The sequence below is a fragment of the Pelophylax lessonae genome (genome assembly GCF_965119305.1).
Source record: "Pelophylax lessonae genome assembly, chromosome: 5".
Lineage (NCBI taxonomy): Eukaryota > Metazoa > Chordata > Amphibia > Anura > Ranidae > Pelophylax > Pelophylax lessonae.
This window is the reverse complement of record NC_138772.1, coordinates 392,325,371-392,349,205: the sequence shown is the minus strand read 5'-3', so window position 1 is coordinate 392,349,205 and position 23,835 is coordinate 392,325,371. Positions and strand designations below refer to the sequence as shown.

The window sequence follows — 23,835 nt, the reverse complement described above, 5'->3', positions numbered from 1 at the left end:
GCAAAGCCAAACAATTGCAGTGAGAAGGCATGCAATTGTGGCTGGAAGAGACCTGACCCTGACCACTTCTTAATTCTGTGTCTGTTTAGAGCAGTGGTTCTCAACTCCGGTCCTCAGGACCCACTAACAGGCCAGGTTGGCAAGATAACTGAAATACATCACAGGTGATATAATTTGCTGCTCAGTGATTGCAGTACTCTAGTCTGCATCTCCCCAAGGGAATACTTAAATTCTGGCCAGTTAGTGGGTCCTAAGGACTGGAGTTGAGAACCACTGGTTTAGAGTGAAAGCTGTCTCCTCTTCAGTAATAAACCCATCCCAGAACTTAGCAAATTCTCACACTTGACTGCCTGGGAATAGAGACGCACAGGTCTGTAAACCTGTCGCAGAGATTTTGGTGAAGGACATCCAGCCTGATTTGCAACAAATTATAAATCTCTGCTACGTTTTTTTATTTTTTCTGTAGATTACGGTATTCCACTGGCTAGATTGGACCCAGCAACAATATAGAGTGGGTTTGTGAAAACAAATTGAGGCCTCTCTAAGGTATAACCAAGTAGGATCCAATAAAACACTGGATTTCCATTTTTTATTAAAACTCTTTAACCTTTTACTTGCCAAGGACAAAACTCTAACTGCAGAAGAGCAACACATCCAGCATCCCTCCAATTTAGGGTTACACAAGTGCCTCCGATTTCTGATAAAATGATAGTGACTGCTCATTACATATGCAGAAGAGGTCTTAATATTGCTTCACTTTGACACAGATTCGTCATTCCTCTATCTCAATGTGCATTCTGTGTAAGTTATACCAAGTTTTATCACGGCATTGGTTTAGTAAGGTTCCCCATTTTACTCCTTAATATGCAGCCATTTGAGTGATAAACTACAACCATGGATATGAAATAAACCCAAGAATATAGGAAGCACTGAACATAAAGAAAGATGATTTGCATTAAAATTGACTTTGAGGTAAATTAAAATAAAAAAAAAATCATGGAAAACGGAATTTTTGTAAAATCTTACCTGTAAAATTCCTTTCTCTGAGTCCTCCGACAGTCGCCGCCTCTTCATATTCGTCACATATGGGTATTAGACTTTGCTCCGAAGGAGTAGCTAGGCAACAGAATATGTTAACAATAAAGCTTTAACATATCCCACCCTCAAGGGGTGGTCCCCTCAGTCAATACCCTCCTACTTCCTGCAACCATATCTCAGTTTTAGTGGAATAGCAGTAGAGTATACATTCAAACCCCAAAAGAGGGGCGGGGGCGGCGACTGTCGGAGGACTCAGAGAAAGGAATTTTACAGGTAAGATTTTACAAAAATTCCGTTTTCTCTTACGTCCTCCGACAGTCGCCGCCTCTTCATATTCGTCACATATGGGGACGTCCCAAAGCAGTGCAAACATGAGGGGTGGGAAACGCATCCGCGCCGAAAGGCAACGCAGTCTCCACATCAAAGAAAGGAACCTTACCAAAGGAAGGAAACCAGCTGGGCAACAGCAAAAATAAGTGCTCAACAGGAGCAAACAGGAGCAACAACCCAGGAAAAGACAAAAAAACCAGGGGATACAAAAAACTATCCCAACAGCCAGGAGTCCCCAACAAGGGACCCTATGGAACAGCCGCACTAAGAACCTTGCGGCCAAAGGAAGCATCCGCCGATGCCTGAACATCTACTTTGTAGAATTTCGTGAAAGTGTGCACGGTCGACCAAGTCGCCGCCTTACACACCTGGGCTACAGAAGCCCCATGACGGCAGGCCCAAGACGTACTCAGAGATCTAGTAGAGTGCGCCTTCACAGGCACAGGGGGAACCTTCCCCTGCAAGGCATAGGCCTGTTCAATGGTCTGCCTGATCCATTTGGCGATGGTAGAGGCCGAAGCCGCCATGCCCTTCCGAGGACCCTCTGGAAGAACAAACAAGGAGTCCGTCTTACGAAAAGACTCAGTCGATTTAAGGTAAACCCTTATCGCCCGAACAACATCCAGAGAGTGCAATCTCACCTCCTTTGGATGTTTAGGCTTCGTGCACAACGAAGGCAAAACAATATCCTCGTTAAGATGGAATTCCGAAACTCGTTTCGGCAGAAAAGAAGGATTAGGTCGCAAGACCACCTTATCCAAATGAACAACCAGGTACGGAGACTTGCAGGACAAAGCCGCCAGTTCCGACACTCTGCGAGCCGAAGTGATCGCCACCAAAAAGGCGACCTTTTTGGACAACATAGACAACGAGATCTCCCTGATCTGTTCAAAAGGAGCACGTTGTAACACAGATAGAACGAGATTCAAGTCCCAAGGGGGCAAAGGATCCCTCCTAGGAGGAACCAGATGCCGCACACCCTGAATAAAGGTGCCAACCAAGGAGTTGGAAGCCACAGGACGTTGAAACAGAACGGCCAGCGCAGACACCTGACCCTTTATCGTAGCCAGCGCCAAACGCTGATCGACACCCGTCTGAAGGAAAGACAGCACACGGGAAACCGAGTACGTGCGGGGTGAAAACCCCCTGGACTCACACCAGGCAAAATAAGCCTTCCAAGTACGGTAATAAACCTTCCCCGAGGAAGACTTCCTCGCGTTGATCAAAGTATGAACGACCTCTGGAGAGAGACCCTTCTCCTTCAGGACCTCGGTCTCAACAGCCAGGCCGTCAAAGCCAGCGACTGTAAAGCAGGATGGTAAATCGGTCCTTGAGACAGTAGATCGTCTCGAAGAGGCAGACGCCAAGGGGCGTCGACCGCCAGATTCACGAGGTCTGCGTACCAGGACCGGCGAGGCCAGTCCGGTGCCACAAGAATCACCGTGCTGCGTTCCGAGTGTAACCTGCGAAGGAACCTGGACAGCAACTGAATCGGTGGAAACGCGTACATCAGCCTGTACTGATGCCACGGGGCCACTAACGCGTCCGACGCGTCTGCCCGAGGGTCGCGCGTCCTTGCCACGAACCTCTTCACCTTGTAGTTGAGGCGAGACGCGAACAGGTCCACATCTGGAAGACCCCACTTCGCGCACATCTGGAAGACAGCCGGGTGGAGAGACCATTCCCCCTGATCCAGGGTCTGGCGACTCAGATAGTCCGCCTGCCAGTTCTCCACTCCCGGAATGTGAACCGCCGTTTTCGCCGGGACATGTGTCTCGGCCCAAGACAGAATGTCGGCCACTTCTCGAGCCGCTCGGGCACTCCTGGTGCCCCCTTGGTGGTTGATGTAGGCCACCGCCGTGGCATTGTCCGTCTGCACCCGAACCGGGCAGCCCTGCAGCCGGTCTGTCCAGCGATGAAGACAGAGCCTTATCGCACGCAATTCCAGAATGTTGATCGGGAGGGAAGACTCCCCCTCCGACCAGGTCCCCTGGGCGGACAGAACGCCCAGAACACCACCCCAGCCCGACAGGCTGGCATCCGTGGTGATTACCGTCCACGAGATCGGACGAAACGACTTGCCCCCGGACACCAACGGGGACTGGAGCCACCACAGAAGGTTTTCCCTGGTGCGATGACTCAACGAGATCTGAAGATCCAGAGATTGAGGTCGCCCGTCCCACCTGGATAGGATCTCCGCTTGGAGACCCCGCGTGTGAAACTGCGCGAAAGGAATCGCCTCGAAGGCCGAGACCATCAATCCCAGACATCTCATACACGTCCGCAGAGACGAGTGTGGAACGTCCCTGAGGGACCTGACTTCCTCCTGAAGAGTCCTGAGTTTGTCTTCCGGCAGGAAGACCTTCGCCTGCACCGAGTCCAGTATCATCCCCAGATAGGGGAGACGAACCGACGGACTCAGTGTCGACTTTGGAACATTTATCGTCCAACCAAACTCCTGCAGAGTTTGCATCGTGACAGACAGGTCCTCCTCCAGACCCTGTCTGGTCGCAGACCGAACCAGAATGTCGTCCAGATACCCCAGGACAGAAATGCCCTGGGCCCTCAATAATGCCAGAACCGGTGCAAGCACCTTGGTGAAGACCCGCGGAGCCGAGGCGAGACCAAAGGGCAACGCCACGAACTGGTAGTGATCCTCCGCAATGGCAAATCGAAGGTATCTCTGATGACCCTCGAATATGGGGATGTGAAGGTACGCATCCTTCAAATCGATGGAGGCCATGAATTCCCCCGGAACCAGGGCAGCCACCACCGAGCGCAGGGATTCCATGCGGAACTTGCGAACCCGCACAGAGCGGTTCAGAGCCTTCAAGTCCAGAATCGGACGAACCTTGCCCTCCTTCCTGGGCACGGTGAACAGATTGGAATAAAACCCCCGAAATCTGTCCCGATGAGGCACCGGAACCACCACTCCCTGAGCCCTCAGGTCCCGCACCGCCAGGTGCAGATCCCGCAGGCGCTCTGGAGACAGTTGAAGAATTGAGGGAAAAAATCTGCTCTCCGGCCGAGAGAGAAACTCGATCTTGTAACCAGATCGAACGATTTCCAGAACCCATCTGTCCCGCACACGGGCCAACCAGGGCTGAAGAAAACCGAGCAAGCGTCCCCCCACCCCAAAACCGGGTGAGGGCGCCCCTTCAGGCCGAACTGTTATGGGCTGCAGGTCCGGATTGGCCGGACTTCTGTTTCCCAGACCAGGGCTTCTTCTGAGAGCCTTGGCCTTTGAACGGTTTGCCCTTGTAGTGCGGCCGAAAGGCACGAAAGGACCCCTGAGGGGGCCGAAAATTTGCATGCTTCTTCCCAGAAGCCCCCTTAGCCTTGGGGAAATGGGGCAAGAGAGTGCTCTTACCCCCTGTGATCCCCTTAATCAACACATCCAGGGACTCCCCAAAAAGGCGAGACCCATCATAAGGCAGATTGGCTAAGGTCTTACGTGAAGATTGGTCCACCGACCAACATTTCAACCAAACCAGGCGGCGAGACAACACCGCCACGCTGTGCACACGTGCAGCCAATGGAATCAGGTCCAGGTCCGCATCACACAGATACATGACACCCTGGTGGATCTGATCCACCATATCCAGGGTCGCCGCCGAGGCCGAATCGGCCACTAGGACGCGCCTAAGCATCTGCGTCCAACTTGCGATCGCCTGGGCCGCCATGAGAGAAGCAAACAGAGCCTTAAGCATAGAACCCGTAACAGAATAAGTATGACGGGCAAGAGACTCCAGTCTCCTATCCGTGGCATCACGGAAAACAGGGGAACCCTCTGCAGGAATCGCAGTGGCTTTGTTCAAAACCGCAATTGCATGATCCACTGGCGGAGGCACACACCACCGTTCATCAGTGGCAGGCGAGAAAGGATAACGCAGCTGGAATTTACTTGGTACCGCAAAAGGCTTGCGCAGATCGCGCCATTGATCCTTAACAGCGCGCTGAAAATCAGCATTGCAGGGAAAAACCTGCGGCGTCCTGCGTTTTCTCTGCGTCCCATAAGCCGCCAAGGCAGCGGGGGGACACACTTCGTCCTGCAAACGTAGCGTCTGCTTAATGGAAGCAATCAACTCATCCATGATTGCAAGCTCTTCAGGCGAGCCAGGGGGAGAATTATCAACCCCCTCAACTTCAGCCTCCACCTCAGACCCCACTAGATCAAGAGAGGAACGGGACCCCGATAAGGAGGTCCCTGCCAGAACAGCCCCATCACCTTCACCCTCAGAATCAGAGGACAGAGCAACTCTGGGCCGTTTAGTAGATTGAGCAGCCACCAGCATTCGCACCTGGGCAGCAAGGCCAGCCACAATAGTGGCCAAATCCCCCCCTGGGGGGGGAAACAGCGGTCCCCTGGCTTTCCACCAATACTGTAGGAAACTTGCCCTCCTGAGAATCCATTGCCCCTGTAATGCCAGACAACCAAGGGTTAACTGCCCCCTTTTTGCAAGCGCGGCAAGCGCAGCCCACCGCACCACACTCAGGCACAATGAGACCCCCACAGGGAATATACAAACTGAGTACAGGCAATGGATAACAAGAACAGAAGGATAAAACCTGAGGAGACTCCGCTGCTGCTGCTGCCTCGATCGGTGTTCCTGGAAGAGGAAGTGATGCTGCCAGGGCGCTCTATGTAAGCCTATGGAGGCTACAAGAAAATGGCCGCCGAGCATGTAAACCATGCGGCCGGAGCGGGCACCGGTAAAAATGGATTTTTGTAAAATCTTACCGTAAAATCCTTTTCTCTTAGCTCATCGACAGACGTAGTCCTCGGTGATACACCACCTTCGGGTTATGTTACCTCCGCAGGAGCAGGACTAGACAGGAAATTAAAAAGCTCTGGCCACACCCTAGGGGCAGTCCCAGAGGGTATATCCTCTCTCTCTCTGCCTCAGCAAATCAGTTATGTGAAAAAGCAGTGCTTAGAGAATTTAACCCAACCCAACTCCAAAACAGAGGGGCGGGGACTACGTCTGTCGATGAGCTAAGAGAAAAGGATTTTACGGTAAGATTTTACAAAAATCCATTTTTCTCTAGCGCTCATCGACAGACGTAGTCCTCGGTGATACACCACCTTCGGGACGTCCCAGAGCAGTATCACAACTGAGGGGTGGGAAAATGGAAATCAAATCCCAATCTAGAAGGCCCAACCGGTGCCAACTAGAAGTTTACAATGCTCATCCTTAATGATGAGACTCAACAAAAAAATTTTCAAACAGAAAAAAACCCTCGAGGTAGACCACCGGTCTCCTCAAATTGCGGCCTGCAAAACCTTGCGGCCAAATGAGGCATCCGCCGATGCCGTCACATCAATTTTATAGAATTTAGTAAAGGTATGTACCGACGACCAAGTGGCCGCCTTACATACCTGGACCACTGACGCCTGATGGCGAAAGGCCCAGGAAGTACTGAGCGCTCGAGTGGAGTGCGCCCTAACAGGGAACGGAGGACTCTGACCCTTAATAGAATAAGCCTGTACCACCGTTTGTCTAATCCATTTGGCAATGGTCGCGGCAGATGCAGGCAAACCCTTTCTGGGGCCATCCGTGATCACAAAAAGTGAATCCGTCTTACGGAATGATTCCGTAGCTTTCAGGTATACCCTGATTGCCCGAACCACATCCAAGGAATGCAACGCATGTTCCCGATGATGCTTGGGCTGAGGACACAAGGAAGGTAGTACAATATCTTCATTCAGATGAAAATCTGAAACCACCTTAGGAAGAAAAGATGGCTTAGGATGAAGTACTACCTTATCCCTATGAATCACTAGGTATGGGGACTGGCATGATAATGCAGCCAGTTCTGACACCCTGCGAGCAGAAGTAATAGCCACCAAGAAGACCACCTTCTGGGATAAAGTAAGCAAGGGAATCTCCCTGATGTTTTCAAAGGGAGGTTTCTGTAGAACCGACAAAACCAAATTAAGATCCCAGGGCGGTAAGGGCGCGCGGACTGGAGGAGCCAGGTGCCGCACCCCCTGGATGAAATTCCGCACCAAGGATTTGGTAGCTAAAGGTTTCTGAAAGAAGATTGCTAATGCTGAAACTTGACCCTTGATGGTGCTCAAGGCTAGCTTCTGCTCAACCCCTTGTTGCAAAAAGGCCAATATTCGAGACACCGAATAGGTACGTGGAGGAAATCCTAAAGATTCGCACCACGCAATGTAAGTCTTCCATGTGTGATAATAGACTTTGCTGGAAGTCGCTTTCCTTGCTTTAATAAGGGTAGGAATGACTGAAGTAGACAAACCTCTGTCCTTCAGTACTTGGGTCTCAATGGCCAGGCCATTAAAACCAGCGACTGTAAAGCACGAAGGTAAATAGGTCCTTGAGACTACAGACACTCCCTGAGACGAAGTTCCCACGGAACGTCTGCGACTAACATGTCCAAGTCGGCCAGGCCGGCTTGAAGAGGCCAGCCTAGAATTTCTAGGACCACTGGCGCTGATTGGATCTGAACCAGGCGTCCCTAGAGCTATCTGGCCCCGACCATCCGAGAAAGTCTGGTCGTTTTCTGTTCCCACACATTTATCAGATACCTGATAGTTATCAGGAAAGGTGATCTTTTCTGGTTGAACCTCAGGGACCGAAGTCACCCGACTAGAGGCTACTTGGCCTATCTGGTCAATCAGATCCGATTCCTGTGAGGTATCGGGACTAATCTTAGGAAAAGGTAAAGGAAAAGATCTATACAGGGAACGGTCACTACCGCTTCCTGTACTTAAATGTTGGAAGGGAAGAATCGCACCGGTAGTAGTGGTTGATGCTCGATCTAATGTCCTGAATACCGGTGAAAACGTCCCCCCACCCTGAAATCGGGTGGGGGCGCACCTTCAGGCTGTGTACTCCTTTACTTCGGGTTTGGCTGGGTTGGTCCTCTGCTTGTCCGACCAGCCCTTCTTGAACCCTCCTGGAGGAGTCTTGCCTTTCCCGGGAGTACCAGCCGGGCGCCCTTTATGGGCGGTAAAGAAAGGTCCTCGCTTGTTGCGAGGTCCCTTAGCTTTTGCAGCCTGTGGCAAAAAAGTACTCTTGCCCCCGGTGGCATCCTTAATGATTTCATCTAGGTTGGCTCCAAATAGACGATTCCCCTGAAAAGGGAGATTGGTCAAAGTCTTTTTGGAACCTAGGTCAGCTGACCAGCATTTTAACCACAGCACACGTCTGAGGATCACTGCTAACTTAGATGCATGCCCCAACAAGGGAGTAGTGTCCAAGGCTGCGTCACAGATAAACCGTAGCCCTTGTATGATCTGTTCTATCAAATCAGATGTCTCCTGGGGAATATCTTTTCCCCTAAGATCTTGGCGTACCATTTTCGCCCATTCCGTAAGTGTCTGGGAAACTAGACCAATAACAATTACTGGTCTAAATGCTGACCCTATCAGAGAAAAGATAGTGCGGGACTCCGCTTCTATCTTTCGATCCACCGGATCCTTAAAGGACGAAGTGTCCTCCACTGGAATAACCGTGGCTTTATTCAGCCTGGAAATAGGCGGATCCACGACTGGTGGTACCGTCCATTTCTTAATGATGGATTCCTCAAACGGATAGCGTCTAGCAATACGCTTGGAAATAGTAAAGGTACGTTTAGAATGCTCCCATTCTCCTTTAATCTGATTACCAAAACATTTAGGTACAGGAAAAGCCTTCGCCGTCTTGATGGGCTTATTAGTCCCAAAAGGCCTCTCTGTTTCAGTTGCCTCTGCCGGTAAAGCCTCAAGTTTTAAGGTTTCTTGCACTGCCACAACTAGTGCGTCCACCAATGCTTCTTCCTGAATTATAGCAGGAGAAGAAGCGTCCTCCTCACTGTCTGAGGGGGCTTTACCTGGGATAACAGCCCTTGCAGAGGAACCTGCAACTGCAGTGACCATCTCTGAATCAGAGTCAGAGGTGTCAGATAGTATAGGGGTAGGCGGGGGTCGCTTCCTTGACCCCCGTCCCTGACAGGCCGCCTCCACCCGAGCCACCATAGACTCCAAAATTGCTGTAAATGACTCTATACTCTGTGCACCGGCGGGTCCCGCGGCCCCCTCGAGGGAAACAGGTGGGGGAATATGTGTGGCAGGGTCCATAATAACTCCAGTTACTTCCTGGATAATATAATTCAAAGTAAAGAAAAAACTTTTTTTTTTTTTTTTTTTTTTTTTGACCCTCAGCGCCACAAAAAAAACCCTTAGTGTTACCTGCTAGGGATCCCTATCGATCGAGAGAGAGAGAGATAGACCCCCAGGCTCACCACTTGATGTTCAGAGTTAAACTGCAACAGCTTACAGCGCTGTCTTAGACAAACAGGAAGTCTTTTGGCTGGCTGCCCAGGAAGAAAGGAGGCGGCTCCGCCCCTCTGCACGCCTTCCGGCGCCTCCCCCAAGCTCCACGAGGTGTAGAATCACCTCAAACATGGCCGCCCCCATGCTGGAGACACGAGGCTACGCCAAAATGGCGGCTCGTGCGATCCAGCAAAAAAAATGGCGGCGGCCTGTGCTGACTAGCGGTGTGCTGCAGGCACACAACACTCACTCTGCATGGGGATATGGCGTGGTTGGCGGTACCGGCCCTGGCGGACCGCACGGCCGTTCGGGAGGCCTGCTATTAGCTGGAGATCTGATTTGGAAGGCAGTCTACATGTCCATGGCTTCTGACTGGTAGGTAGCTTATACTTAACCCATAAGATTCCCAGAATGCCACAGATTACATCTTTAAAACATGTATACAATAGATTGTTAGCTCCCAAACCAAGCCTCCTGGCTTTTTGCACACATAAAATCACACTCAAAGTAGGAGGATTTGTGACATGTTATAGGATAGAAAGAACTCTTTCTTACCATACAGAGAGGGGCCCGCGTTCACCACAAAACCCGTCAGGGAAAAAAGGGGGAACATACTACTCACCATACCGGAACCAGGCGGGCACCAACTCCTGACAGTACCCCTCTCCACCGGGGCGGGAGGGCTGTCGACCGATACGGACGCCGTGACTCATGGTCTTTGGCGTTTCAGCGAGACGTTTAACTCGCGGGTTCAGTCCTTTTAATGGGACTTTGTCGCGGCCGACCCAGCGCGGAGCTATGGCCTGCACGCGCTCGTAGGCTGAACTGGGGTGACCACCGGATCTCAACATCCAGCCCGTCGCCCAGTTCAGCTTTCTTGCTTGAAGATCTCACAGGAACACTGGAGAAAAAAAGCTGTCCAAAAATCCTTTTAGAAAAAAATTCTTGCCAGGACCTAAGATCCCAGCAAGGTATCTAGGTCCTTACTCCTAACTAGACAGAAAATAACTGATTTGCTGAGGCAGAGAGAGAGAGGATATACCCTCTGGGACTGCCCCTAGGGTGTGGCCAGAGCTTTTTAATTTCCTGTCTAGTCCTGCTCCTGCGGAGGTAACATAACCCGAAGGTGGTGTATCACCGAGGACTACGTCTGTCGATGAGCGCTAGAGAAAATGGCGTCGTTTGGCGCCGAAAGCGCCGCTCCACAGTGCATAAAAAACACACACATTACATCCCAATATAAGGATACATGTTAGATCGCCGCAGCGATCGCTGTATATGCCCAAACATGCCAAGAAAAAACATGCCCCACAGCACACAGCTCCTCACACTGCCCAGCCTGACACACAGTGTCATACAGCTCCCCCCCCCCCTTGCAGCCCACAGCATGCAGCCGAGAGATAGGGAGACAAGCAGTGTGATTAAAGGCAGGTTACACAGTCCCAGACTGAGACCCCCCCCAGACAGACAGGTCCCCACATAAATACACTTACCTCACATGGCGTGGGGAACCCGCACAGGCGAACAAGCCGCTGCACATGAGGCAGGGAGAGTCGCAATTCAAGACGCACACAATGGAGGTTAAGAAACCGCACAGCGTCCGGTGAGGTAGCCACCTCACCAATCATCCCTGCACCGAACAGGGATGGGTCGTTCACTATGCCAGGAGCGTTACCTGGCTGAACGCTCGATGGCAGACTGGGAAGCCACTGACCCACAACCTGCGACCAGGGGGATCAGCCCGAGACCCAGTCCGCATGATCCTCTTCGTCCGAAGAACTAACTAGTGCTGACAAAAATAACAGCTAAGTAAAGGTAGAGAGAAAACTCAAACAAAATATTAAAAAGAAGAAAGAGTCTGGGACAGAAAGTCCCAGCACAGAGAGAGCCAGCCACTCCTGACAAGCTAGACATTAAAACTGAGATATGGTTGCAGGAAGTAGGAGGGTATTGACTGAGGGGACCACCCCTTGAGGGTGGGATATGTTAAAGCTTTATTGTTAACATATTCTGTTGCCTAGCTACTCCTTCGGAGCAAAGTCTAATACCCATATGTGACGAATATGAAGAGGCGGCGACTGTCGGAGGACGTAAGAGAAATATGGTTTCCATATGCATGCAGTTTATGATTTTTCATTGACCAGCCACTGAGAAAGTTTAACGTTATGCTAGTATTAGAAGTATAGTTTTTTCATCAGCCTGTGGGCTGAACTAGAGAAAATAACTTGATTCATCCATGCAGGCTAAAAAGCATGGATAGAAAAATCTCCACAGCCTGATATGGAATTCAGGCAGCCACAGCATGTGTGGTGTTGCTGTCTGAATACCAGAACAGGGACTGCATCTGATTGGATGTTCGACTGATAACTTCCCACCCTCAGTTTTTAAATTTACTTTTTTTTTTTTTAAACAGGTAATGCGGATTGGACACCCACAGCTTGCATTGTGGTTGATTAAGCCAAATTTCAGTCTGTTTATGGCTAGCTTAAGGTCTCTGAATTATATCACTTTTCTTAAGAAAAGTGCACGACAAAGGGCTAAATGGCCTTTATTACAGTTCCGGAAAAAGAGAGGCTAAACAAATGTTTAGCAGTAGTGTAGGCATGCAATATGTGTAATATCTGTCCATTATTAAAGACATACAATGCCCATATCTCCAACTGTAAAGCTTATAAAAACAACATGCTGTACCTTGGCAGACTCTGGGAAGCCTCCCCACGTCCACTCCATCTGAGGTTCTGTTCTGAGCATATTCTCTGTGGGTTTAACTTCTAGCTCTGAATCACTCTTTGGACCCATAGACTGTGAATAACCACTGAGAACAAAGTGAAGCAATGTTTTTCAATCAAACAAGAACACTTAGCATACTTTCACCACAGAAATGAATTCTGCATATTCTAAATAAAAGCCTGTTCTTGGATTATTGCACTTTTCATTTTGTTTTATTTAGTACGATTGTAAAATGGCTTTGCGTGGAATTCAGCTGTAGAGTTTTTAAAACATCTAATATAGTGCCCTAAAAAGTATTCATACCCCTTGTCATTTTCCACATTTTGTCATGTTACAACCAAAAAAAGCAAATGTATTTTATTGGGATTTTAGGTGATAGACCAACACAAAGTAGCACATAATTGTGAAGTAGAAGAAAAATGATAAATGGTTTTCAAAATGTTTTACAAATAAATATCGAACATGTGTAGCATGCATTTGTATTCAGCCCTCTTTACTCCGATAACTAAAATCTAGTGGAACCAATTGCCTTCAGAAGTCACCTAATTAGTAAATAGAGCCCACCTGTGTGTAATTTAACCACTTAAGCCCCTGAAGATTTTACCCCCTTCCTGACCAGGGCCTATTTTGCGATTTGGCACTGCCTGACTTTGACGGACAATTGCGCGGTCGTGCGACGCTGTACCCAAATTAAATTGACGACTTTTTTTTCCCCACAAACAGAGCTTTCTTTTGGTGCTATTTGATCACCTGTGCGATTTTTACTTTTTGCGCTATAAACAAAAAAAGAGCGTAAATTTTGAAAAAATAACAATATTTTTCACATTTTTTATATGAAATTCCCCCCCCCCCCCCAAAAAAAACTTAAAAATCAAAATTTTTTTTAACATTTTTGGCCAATTTGTTTTCTGCTACATATGTTTGATAAAAAAAAAATTGCAATAAGCGTATTTTGATTGGTTTGTGCAAAAGTTATTGCGTTTACTAAGGGAAAGATTTTTGTCATTTTTTTTTTAACGAGTAATGGTGGCGATCTGCGATTTTGTTTTGCGGGACTGCGACATTGCGTCGGACAGATGGGACTCTTGACTGACATTTTTGACACTTTTGGGGGTACCAGTGACATTACTACAGTAATCAGTGCTATACATATGCAGTTACTGTAAAAATGACACTGGCAGGGAAGGGGTTAACTTTATTGGTGATGCAGGGGTTTAGTGTGTCCCTAGGGGCGTGCTTCAAACTGTAAAGGGGTGTGGCTAGTGATGTAACCACAGAGACATACAATCCTACATAGCAGGATCATATGATCTCTGCAGTTAGATCAGGGAGAATGACAGGCGGTTTTGTTTACATTAGCCGCCTGCCTTTCTTCCTCTCCACGGGGAGATCGCGAGTGACCGGCGGACATCGGGTTCGCCAGTCACACGAGCGGGGGCAGGAGCGCGGCTAGAGGCTCACAGGCTAGCGACGTAGTCATACGTCACTTTGCCTGTACGAGACTGACCGCCGCAGTAAATAGTCGTGCGGCGGTCGGCAAGCGGTTAATCTCAGTATAAATACAGCTGTTTTGGGAAGCCCTCAGAGGATTGTTAGAGGACCTTGAACAAACAGCATCATGGAGGCCAAGGAACACACCAGACAGGTCAGGGACAAAGTTGTGGAGAAGTTTAAAGCAGGGTTAGGCTATAAAAAAAATATCCCAAGCTTTGAACATCTCACGGACCACTGTTCAATTCATCATCTGCAAATAGAAAGAGTATGGCACAACTGACAGGCCGGGCAAGGAGAACATTAATCAGAGGAGCAGCCAAGAGGCCCATGGGAACTCTGGAGGAGCTGCAGAGAACCACAGCTCTGGTGGTAGAATCTGTCCACAGGACAACTATTAGTTGTGCACTCAACTAATCTGGCCTTTATGGAAAAGTGGCAAGAAGAAAGCCATTGTTGAAAGAAATAAGTCCCATTTGAAGCTTGCAAGAAGCCATGTAGGGGACACAGTAAACGTGAAAGAAGGTGCTCTGGTCAGATGAGACCAAAATGTAACTTTTTGGCCAAAAAGCAAAACGCTATGTGTGGCGGAAAACACACACTGCACATCACCCTGAACACACCATCCCCACCGTGAAACATGGTGGTGGCAGAATCATGTTGTGTGGATGCTTTTCTTTAGCAGGGACAGGGAAGCTGGTCAGAGTTGATGGGAAGATGGATGGAGCCAAATACAGGGCAATCTAAGAAGAAAAACTGTTCGAGCCTGCAAAAGACTTGAGACTGGGGTGGAGGTTCCAGCAGGACAACGACCCTAAACATAACAGCCAGAGCTACAATAGATTGGTTTAGATCAAAGAATATTCATGTGTTAGAATGTCAAAGTCAAGACCTAAACCCAATTAAAAATTTATGGCAAGACTTGAAAATTGCTGTTCAGACGCTCTCCATCCAATCTGACAGAGCTTAAATTATTTTGCAAAGAAGAATGGGCAAAAATGTCACTCTCTAGATGTGCAAAGCTGGTGCAAAAAGACTTGCAGCTGTAATTGCAGTGAAAGGTGGTTCTACAAAGTATTGACTGCTAAAGTGAAAAAAAACACTCGTGCCAAACTAAATTTTATAATACAAAGAGGAGGACTGCTGCTGCTTCAAAATCCCTAAGGGTAACAGACCATAAAATACATTGCAAAGTGCAATTTAGCAGCGCAAACTCCCCCAGCAAAAAATGGGTCCCAGTGCTAATAAATTGGTGAAAGTGTGCACGTGCAATAAATTAAATATATCCATACATAATTTATGTAATTAATTAAATAAATGAGGAATGTTATAAATTCAACAATAAATTGATCCCAGTGTTATTAAATTTGTGGTAAGTTTTCACTTGCAATAAATTAAATAGATACATACATAATTAATATAATTGATGAAAAAATGAAGAATGTTAAAAACTGAGTCCAAAATGCATAAATCTATATTTGGACTGAATTTTTTTTTATAACATTCTTCATTTTTTCATCAATTATATTAATTATGTATGTATCTATTTAATTTATTGCACATGAGCACTTACCACAAATGTATTAACACTGGGATCAATTTATTGTTGAATTGTTAACATTCACCATTTATTTCATTAATTACATTATTTATATTTTTAATTTATTGCACGTGAACACTTATATCACCAATTTTTTAGCAATTTTTTAGATATTTGTAAAAAATGTCCATTTATCATTTTCCTTCCACTTCACAATTATGTGTCACTTGAGTTGGTCTATCACATACAACCAAAAAACTAAATGTGTTTTATTGGGATTTTAACATGATAAAATGTGAAACATTTCAAGGGGTATAAATACTCTAAGGCACTGTAGATCTGGTATTCCATGTAGACAAGAAACAAAAGCTCATATTTTACATTGTTCTATAAATGAAAACAGTTTTGCAACACCTTAAAAATAGCTTACTGGCTGGGGTTTTCTTCTCCAATCAATAAGGCTACATTTACACCCAAGCATTGCGTTTTTGGAGCGTTTGTATGCACATTTTTGTACAGCGTTTTGAGCTTTGGCATGTTAATTTTAGCAACAGAGAAAATAATCATCTGTTTCGTCATTTTTCAGCCACTTTTATTTATTAATTTTATTTTACTTTTTTTTTTGTAAAGGGTTAAGGGCTAGGTGCTAAAGGTTAGGGCTAGAGATCAATGCATTTATTATTTTACTTATTTTTATTTTGTTACGTTAGGGGTTAAATGTCAGGGAGTATGATTAGTGGTTAATATTCGGGTTAGGGATTAATATTTCTGTTAGGGATAAGGGGTAAATATTAGAGTTGGGGGTTAAAAGATGTATGGCTTTTTTTCCCCCAAATATGCTTACCTATGTGGATGCAGCATCGGTCCTGATGCTGCATCTGTCCCTCGGCGCCTCTGCACTGAGAATCGAGCGACTGAACACAGCCAATCGCTTGGTACAGACAGCTCCCCGAGCAGAGAGCTGCTTCCTATCAGTCAGCAGCTCTCTGCTCTGCCCCCTGTTCGCTCATTGGAGCGCTGAGCTGTGGAGGGGCAGGGAGTGGCCGGTTTAGACTCTAAGAGCTAACTTCGGTGACGTCAGAGAGCGGATTTCAGTCCGCTCTCTGCTGAAAATGGGTCACAGGAGTGCAAAACAAATAGTATTATTTATGTGTTTTTTTATTATTTATTTTGTATTAATTATTGCATTTGAGCAGAAAAACATTCAAAAACGTGCAAAGAAAAACACTAAACAACTTAAAGCTGCTCGAATCAAGCGTTTCTATGCATTTTTATGGAACAAAAAACACTTAAAAAATGCACTAATTTGCCCAATTCGAGCTACAAAAAAAGCTCCAGAACTTCTCCTCAACGAATATATATCCATTTCTCTAATGTTCATTGACGGACACAGCTCCTGATCTTTTTTAACCATTGGGTTATACTGTCCCTACATAAGTAGGACACAAAGCAGAAAAAAAGTCTGGTTAAGCCTATGGGCAGTCCCAGGGGGTATACTCCCTCTCTCTGCTATAAAGTGCTTAGTCTGGAGTAAGTTTCTTTTTAGATAGATTTTTTCCTCCTGTTTTTTTCCTGTGAGATCTACAACCAACTGCGGGACTGCGTGATGGGCTGGATAATCTAGATCCAGGGGTCACCCCAGTTTGGCCAGCGTGCACGTGCTGACCTCAGCTTCACGCTAGGCCGGCCGCGACATAGCCCCACCGGATGGGGGCTGGCCTGCGAGTTAAACGCCTCGCGAGGTTGTTTACGACCATGTCTCAGCCCGAGTCACAGCATTCCTCCTGGCTGACAGCCCCCCCCCTTTTGATGGTGAGGGGTTCTGCCTGGTTCCTGGTATGGTGAGTAGCTGTCCCCCCTCTCCCCTGGAGGGTTTTGGGGTGGACGTGGGCCCCTCCATGGGACGGCCGGACCCCTGGGTTCCCCTCCATCTGTCGCCCCCCCCCTTGGGACTCCCTCTCTCTGCTATAGGTACTCAGTTTTGTTACAAGCAGTGTCAGAAGAATTACAACTCCACAGAGGGGTGGGTGCTGTGTAAGTCAATGTAAGTCAATGAAGAAATTGATTTTTCGGTAAGTCAAAAATCGAATTTTCTCTTTTGTTCATTGATGGACATAGCTCCTGATCTTCTTAACCATTGCGAAGTCCCAAAGCAGTGTTAAACATGAGGGGTGGGAACAGCAAAAAAGACACTGGGAACAGCGAAAAAGACACTCCCAAGGCTAACTAGGTAAACAGGAGCACAACCAAAAGAAACTGGAGCTTACCTGAAAAAACAATACACCCTCAAAGAGGGCAAGGTCCTCTAAACAGCAGCCTGCAAAAACCTTGCAGCTAAAGGAAGCATCCGCAGATGCCAACACATCCACTTTATAGAACCTTGCGAAAGTGTGTACCGACGACCAGGTGACTGCCTTGCAAACCTGCGTCACTGATGCCTGATGACAGAAGGCTCAGGAGGCACTGAGCACCTGAGGAGAATACGGCTCGACAGGGAAAGGAGGAACCTGACCCTTGATGGAATAGACCTGAACCACCGTCTGTCTGAACCATCTGGAAATGGTTGCAGAGGAAGAGGACAACCCTTTCCAAAGCCCATCCATGAGAACAAAGAACGAGTCTGACTTCCTAAAAGACTCCGTAGCTGCCAGGTATACCCCAATTGCCTGGACCACATCCAAAGCATGCAAAGAAATTTCCTTCTGATGTTTTGGCCTGGGACACAGGGAAGGCAACACAATGTCTTCAATCAAATGAAAATCAGAGACAACCTGAGGAAGGAATGGACAGACAGATGTGAAGAACCACCTTTGTGAACCACCAAGTAAGGTGGAGAGGATAATGCCAATTGCGACACCCTGCACGCAGAGTGTCGCAGACCACCAAATTGAGGTACCAAGGCGGCAAAAGAGACCGCACTGGAGGGGTCAGGTGCATAACTCCCTGAAGAAAAGTAGGTGCCAAGGAGTATGTGGCAAAGGGCGGTTGAAAAAAGATCGCTAAGGCCACCACCTAAGTCCTTGATAGTACTCAAGGTCAATTTCTGTTCAACTCCCCATTGAAGGAAGAACAAAATCCGAGCCACCGAAAAAGAGCAAGGATGAACCCCAAGAGATTCACACCGCGCAATGTATGTCTTCCGGGTACGATGGTAGATCTTCCTAGAAGTAGATTTCCAAGCTTTTAACAGCGTTGGAATCACAGACTCAAACAAACATCTATCAACGCCTAGTGTTCAACAGCCAAGCCCCCAAAGCCTACGACTGTAAAGAGGATGGAAGATTGGTCCTTGGGACAGCAGATCCTCCCCAAGAGGAAGCCTCCAAGGAATGTTGGCGACCAGCTGTACCAGATCCGCGTACCAAGGACCCCACCAGACTCCCCACCCCACAGAAACCAGGCACCGCAGCCACCAGGAGACTCTGCACTGCATGAGCGGCAATCAGGAAACTAAAGGCTGTTTTCTATGGCAGACCACTGCAAAATGGTCGCCGGACTACACAAACATGGCCAACGTGCATTGCAGCACAAGGCTACAACAAAATTGCAGCACCACGAGGCTCCCAGAGACCCAGGAAGAATCCCTAGGCCTCATAGACAGGCCCCGGCAGCAACAGGGGGCCCTGGCAGGAGTCCCCACCAAGTAAAACCCCCCCACAGCCGATCGTCCAGTCGCCGGCGGTGCACCCCCCCTCCCCCATCAGCATAGCGCCCTGCCCCCACCCCAGGAGGTGGACCAGGCCACCCACACAGCCCCAGCATAAGTGGAGGGGGGGTTAGAATGGGGGATGCCGGATGGAAAGGAGGTGAACCCAGGGGTCCAGCCATCCCATGGAAGGGCCCATGTCCACCCCAAAACCCTCCAGGGGGAGAGGGGGGGCCAGCTACTCACCATACCTGGAACCAGACGGGCACCGCTTCAGACAGAACCCCTCACAATTGAAAAGGGGGGCTGTCGGCTAGTAGGAACGCTGCAACTCGGTCCGAGACCCAGATGAATGTGACCTCGCGAGGCATTTAACTTGCAGGCCAGCCCCCGTCCGATGGGGCTAAGTCGCGGCCGACCTAACACAGAGCTGAGGTCTGCTTGCGCTGGCCAGACTGGGGGTGGATCTAGATTATCCAGACTGTCGCCCAGTCCGGCAGTTGACTGTAGATCTCACAAAAAAAATAAAAAAAAATAAATAAAAAAAAATTGCCAGGACCAGAGACCCCAGCTAGGAACTATATCCTTACTCCTGACTAGGCACAAAAAAACTGAATGCCTATGGCTGAGAGTGGGAGTATACCTCCTGGGACTGCCCCATAGGTGAAGCGTCCTAGACTTGTAGGGGGCAGTATAACCCAATGGCTTGATTGCTGATTAGCTGTGTGTCAATGAACAAAAGCAAACAGAAAATTGTTTTTTTTCCTCCTATAGCATTATGGATCTTCGAGTTTCCACCTACAAAAACGCTGAGGTGTAAATGGGGCCTTAAGTGGAGGCAATACATTAGAGATAGATTAAAAAAACATTCAAATCCTTATTACTAAGTACATCAAACTACAATAATGCACTCCTATAGTCAAGAAAAAAACATCACAATAAGTTTCATCTGCCTGCAGCAAACAGAAATACCATTGCTTGCTCTTAGTTGCTGCACTTTGAATAGAAGTGGCAGGATCTAAAAATACTCATGCATGAAGAATTCAGTGAGGCTACTAGACAACAAGCAGTATGGCCTTCTTTTCTATCTGATCAAAGTCCTAATGCGAGTCTGATAGCTTGAAAAGCAATACAGAGCATATGCAACAGCCATACAATCTATAATAGTGTTAAAGCTGCACTCCAGGCAAAGCAAAAATCCTCCCTTGCAGTAGTGCTGCCCCCACACTGCAAGAAAATGCTTTTTTAAATCCAGGAGGCTGCAAAAAACAATTTTACTTACTCGATCCCTGGGACTGCAAGATTGGTCCGCACAGCCTCTTTTCCCCTGTGCTCTGGTGGTTGGATACCCCAGACGTCATCATGACCCATTCAGGGCCAATTACCCTGCACTGGATGTGAGGATGCGGAAGAACAGGGAAGCGCCATTTATGGGGGCGCCATCTACTGGGGCAGTGCAGGATCGGGTAGTTAAAACTACTTAACCCAGTCCCGTTGACATAAATGAGCATTTAATCCTTGCAGTGCAGGGGCCGCTCCACTGCAAGAGAGCATTTTTACTTCTGCCAAAGTTGGGCTTAAAAGATACTTGTTTGCATACACTTCCTGAAAAATGACAGATGCTACCAAGCTGGACAGGCTAGTTCCTGGGCATCTACATTACATTGTCATAACAAAACAAAAAAAAGGTAAACTCACAACATTTAGGTCAGTGAGTTCAAAAGATAACAGGTGAATTTGTGAATACTTTAACACATTCCTTCACAAAACTCATTGAGAAACAAGAATACAGAGCTGGCTGCCTATTATACAAAGCAGGTGAAAGATGTGGAGCTCTATACCTGTCTTGTGGAGACCAGTCTCCGTCCGACAATGCGTAGTGATCAGATGAATGGCAGATAAACTGTTCTCTATATTCCTCTTCCTTAGAGGCAGAGACTGAAGAAGATCTGTTGGAAGAGATTCAATATGCAAAAAAGTATTAGTGTTACAAATACAATGAGCCACTAAATGAAAAAAACTAAAAATAAAAAACATCGTCAGGGACAATTAACCACTTGCCGACTGCTGTCAGTAGATTTACTGCGGCAGTCAGCCCCTCACAGGCAAAGCGACATAGGTCTACGTCGCTAGCCTGTGAGGGTCTGGGGAGCGAATGCGCACTCCCGCTCGGCCACGGACCTCCCCATGCGTGTGCACTCGCGATCGTCCGTGTCACCGGGAGAAAGGCAGGCGGCTAATGTAAACAAAGCCGCCTGTCACTCTCCCCTGTGTAAAAATGGTGATCATACGGTTCTACTATGTAGGACCGTTGATCTCTGTTCTTACACAACTAGCCACAGCCAATAACAGTAAGAATCACGCCCCTAGGGACACACTTAACCCCTCCCTCTCAAAAAAAAGTTAACCCCTTCACTGCCAGTGTCATTTTTACAGTAACAGTGCATATGTATAGCACTGATTACTGTAGTAATGTCACTGGTAACCCCAAAAGTGTCAAAAATGTCAGTCAAGATTCCGATCTGTCCGCCGCAATGTCGCAGTCCCACAAAAAAAAAAAAAAAAAAAAAATCGCCGATTACGCGTTAAAAAAAAAAAAAAAAACAACAAAAATGACAAAAATCTTTCCCTTAGTTAGTAAACGCAATAACTTTTACGCAAACCAATCAAAATACGCTCTTTGAGATTTTTTTTACCAAAAATATGTAGCATAAAACAAATTGGCCTAAAATGTTAAAAAATTTTGATTTTTACATTCTTTTTGGGACAATTTCATATAAAAAAAAAATGTGAAAAATATTGTTTTTTGCAAAATTGTCGCTCTTTTTTTGTTTATAGCGCATGATCAAAAAAAAAAAAAAAAAATCGCACAGGTGATCAAATACCACCAAAAGAATGCTCTGTTTGTGGGAAAAAAAGGATATCAAATTCGTTTAGGTACAGCGTCGCACGACCACGCAATTGTCCGTTAAAGTCACGCAGTGCCGAATCACAAAATAGGCCCTGGTCAGGAAGGGGGTAAAATCTTCCGGTGCTTAAGTGGTTAAAGTGGGAGTAAACCCTCCTATCTAAATATTGTGACAATATAAAATGAATCAATTTAAAAAACCACACCCAGCGCCTACGACGTCCTATTAAATAAATATCCAGCAGCTACTGTATACATACATCAATCTAAAAACATGAAATGAGAAAATAGTCCATAAATAGACCACAATACATCATCACACTAATAGCGCTTGACTCTAAATATCCTTCAGGTCACTGATACAACCACCCTGGAGTCAATGAGTAAATCACAGTCTCAACAATTGATGATAAATGCTGTGTTGGATAAACAGTAGAATGCTCCTTCCACCACACCACCTGAGAATCACTCCCCTTTGTAGTTACACTCACCAGAAGGTGAACATAATTGGGCCTTGTATCAACAATCCTAGGTAAGGGTCCGAGACTAGTCTTCTCCTCCTCCAACCACTAGGTGGTGATACAATTCTTAGATGTGATGGCTGCATAAACTCTTTTTTAGGCTTTCTTTCCTTTATTTTCACCTGGAAATCTAGCCAGTAAGTGTTGTTTTTCCACAGAACAGCTGTCCCTGGATTCAGGGCAGCAGAAAACCACACAAAACATGCTTTTTTTTTTGCTAAAAAATTACCCCAAAACATTATATTTTGTCTTTTAGTAGAGACCCTATAAAATAAAATGGTGTGTGTTGCAATTTTTTTTTTTTATTGTTTTATTTGCGCAGAGGTTTTTTTTTTTAAAACGCATTTTTTTTGTTAAAAAAAAAACACTTTCACGATTTCATGAATTTAAAAAAAAAAACAGTAAAATTAGCCCATTTTTTTTGTATAATGTGAAAGTAGATACCAAACATGTCACGCTTTAAAATTGCATCTGCTCGTGGAATGGCGGCAAACTATGGTGCCTCAAATTCTCCATAACTGACGCATTAAACGCAAGAGTTGCACAGAAGGTCTGGTGCTAGAATTACTGCTTTTGCTCTAAAATGCATGACAATACCTCATGTGCGGTGCGATTATCATTTACATAGATGTGTGGGAGTAACGTATGCATTTGCGCGTAAGTACAGTGGGACAGGGCGCTTTAAATTTTTTTTTTTATACCAAAAATTGTTACTTTAAAAAAAAAAAAATTGTACTAACTTTATTGCTATAACAAGGGATGAACAACATCCCTTCTGACAGCATGGGCCATAACAGGTCCTCTTTATGGAGAGATTTGAGGTCTATTAGACCCCAAATCTCACCTCTGGCCCCACATGCAGCCATATAAACAAAGGGGCGGAACCGGAAGTGACAAATTACTCATCGTTTCCAGGGTTACAGAGTGAGAGGAGTAACGTCAGTTCCTCTCTCTCTGTACAGGGCAGTCATTGCCCCCGGCCGCATCGCTCCTGGCCTCTGCGATAGAACGGGAGAGCCCAGGAGAGGAAGCGGCAGGAGGAGGGTGGGACCCCCTTCCGCCACCTGTAGAAGTGATGGAGTGGCTAATTAGCTACTCAGATCACTTCTGCCTTGCACAGAATCGTCGTCTGAAAAGAATGATACCCAGATGATGCCTGTAGGTGCAGGCATGATCCCCGTATACCCACTGGAACCAAAGGATGTACAGGTACGTCCATTTGGGGAAGTGAATAATCTTCAACTTCCATGATGCTGCACATGTGATCAGTTATGGTTTGACAGTTAGGTTGAGAGCACAACCAAAGTGACAGTTACATTTCCCGCCACCTGCCAGAAATGTAACTGTTTT

The 23,835-nt window shown here is 46.9% G+C and overlaps 1 protein-coding gene across 3 annotated transcripts in view; it reads right to left on the bottom strand.

Moving 5' to 3' along the window:
* LPIN2 (lipin 2) overlaps positions 1-23,835 on the bottom strand; it is a 222,958-nt gene that overhangs the window by 77,812 nt on the left and 121,311 nt on the right. For all 3 annotated transcript variants that reach the window (XM_082258203.1, XM_082258202.1, XM_082258201.1), the window contains exons 5-6: positions 20,898-21,005; positions 12,341-12,464 (exon numbers count right to left, since the gene is read on the bottom strand). In XM_082258203.1, coding sequence (XP_082114329.1) covers positions 12,341-12,464; positions 20,898-21,005 — 232 coding nt within the window. The remainder of the gene's footprint in view (positions 1-12,340; positions 12,465-20,897; positions 21,006-23,835) is intronic.